General features: G+C 43.5%; 1 protein-coding gene across 1 annotated transcript; it reads left to right on the forward strand.

Annotated features, from left to right (window-relative positions):
• Positions 1-591: 591 nt before the first annotated feature.
• Positions 592-1,635, forward strand: GPR148 (G protein-coupled receptor 148). The gene has a single exon (XM_054040866.1). It carries the CDS (start codon positions 592-594, stop codon positions 1,633-1,635), a length of 1,044 nt encoding a protein of 347 aa, XP_053896841.1.
• The last annotated feature ends 456 nt before the right edge of the window (positions 1,636-2,091 follow it).

A 2,091-nucleotide genomic window follows, 5' to 3' on the forward strand; every position in this document is an offset into this window, starting at 1 on the left:
TCTATAAATAAGATGATTTCATTAAACAGACCCATCTTGATGGTATTTTACAACAGGAGCTCGGAGACATTTTTATTGATCCCCCGCAAATCAGTCAATTGTGCTATTGCCTGTGAATTGATACAAAATATCATCTGATCATTTTTATGACTTTACTACATCAGTACACTTGGAATGTCACTATCACATCTGTTTAATCAAGCTCTATTCCATCTGCCTCTTTTGGTGTGGTAATACAATGAGAACAAACTCCAGTTGCTAATAACAAGCAACCCATATATTTCCTGATCAAAGAGCTCACAGAGGGTTTGAAGTTTAAAGCACAGGAAGGTTTGTTTTGTTTCCTTATGCACCATTACTTTTTGCAGAAAGAAAAGAAAATATTCCACGTTGTGGAAGCACCTTTGGGGACTACAGAATTTCAGCAATCTGTCCTTGGGTCTTACCAGGGGACACTGGTATAGAGTTGTCTACAAAAGGTGTTGTGCTTTCCCTGGCTTCTTACATCCACTGCATCAGCTTTTGCAAGGCTAGATTCAACACAGAGCTTGTTTTGTCCAAGTCAATCAGTCCTCCAAAAATCCTAAAGAAATGAACTTCTTAGCCTGTGCCTTTACAATGATTCTGAATGCAACCCTGAGGGAGATGGATTCCAACAGGACCTTGGAGTTGGATGAGCCTTCCACGTACATGTTGCAAGAATGGATCATCTCCCCTCCATATACAGACATGAAAATGTTCCTGATCCCACCAATTGTCTGCCTTGTGGCAGCCATCCTGGTAATTCCCTCCATCTTGTTTGTGATTTTCTCCAGCTTCAGCATCCGCCAGGAAACAAGGTACCTGCTTCTGGGGAACGCTTTACTTTGCGATCTGATGTACCTAATCTTCTACACCCTCTCTGCCATTCTCAATGGCGCGAACCTCACGCTCCCCAAGTATGCCTGTGTACTCCTGTTGTTTTTGCTGGCCGTGACTTACTGCGGGGGATTGCTCACAGCTACTGCCATGGTACTGGATATATTCTTGGCCATTTTGTTTCCTTTGCGCTACGTTGCCATTTTGCCTTCTTCACGAACAAAAAAACTGATTGTGCTCATATGGCTCTCTTCCGGTGTTTTCCCAGGGATCATCTACTTGGTGCTGATGGTGACTCAAAAACCCGCACTGTGTCCCATGAACACATGCTCTGTGCCAATAATACTGGTCATGACTCTGCATGGAGATGATGCTGTGAAGCTCTGTTATATGCTTTCAGTTGCTGCCCTCTTTCTCTGCTTGGCTTTAATACATGGTTGTTATATTATCCTGTATCTTAAAACAAGACAGTCGGGCATATGGGAAAGCGTTTTCTCTAGAGCTAGCGTGACATTCTTGATGCATCACACTATATTATTCTTTTACTTTTCTCCACTTCTGGCCCTTGTGGTGGAAACATTACTTTACATCAATGCTGTCATTGGACTACGGACAGGACTATGGATGTCTCTAACAATCTGCAATGTCCTGATGGTTCTGCCAAAAGCTTTGTTGCCTTATCTGTATGGGCTTCGATATAGGGAGATATCATCCTCTCTCAAATTCATTTTCAGAATGAAGCGCCTTAGTCTTGTGTCACCTGTTGTATCACCATAAAGTGAGGCAGAATGTACCTACAGTAGAGTAAGCTCAAAGGGGCTGTATTTGCCCTGTTGCAATAGGTAAGCATGTCACCAGCTACCTAGATCTTTATTTGCAGGTGTCAAAGGCATTGCTATGGCTGGGTAGTTCTACTGTCACCTCACTACCAGAAGGTTGCTCATCTTGACTCCTACATCACAACATGGGACCATACTCAGTGCACTGCATGTAGAACTAGAGCTTGCTCCATTGCTGGAAGTGGCGTTCTTTGGAGGAGACATTAAACCAAAGTCATTTCTGCCCATCTGTAGTGGGGGAGGTCAAAGTTAAAAATAAAGAGCCAATGACACAAAGACCAATGGCTAACCTTGGCTGCCTTGGTCAACATTGCCCCTCAATAAAGTGAGTGCCCAAGTGTGTGACTGAGGGAACATCTACACTGCAACATAAGCCCATGCTTGAGCTGGGAGT

This window comes from Malaclemys terrapin, chromosome 9 (genome assembly GCF_027887155.1).
Source record: "Malaclemys terrapin pileata isolate rMalTer1 chromosome 9, rMalTer1.hap1, whole genome shotgun sequence".
Lineage (NCBI taxonomy): Eukaryota > Metazoa > Chordata > Testudines > Emydidae > Malaclemys > Malaclemys terrapin.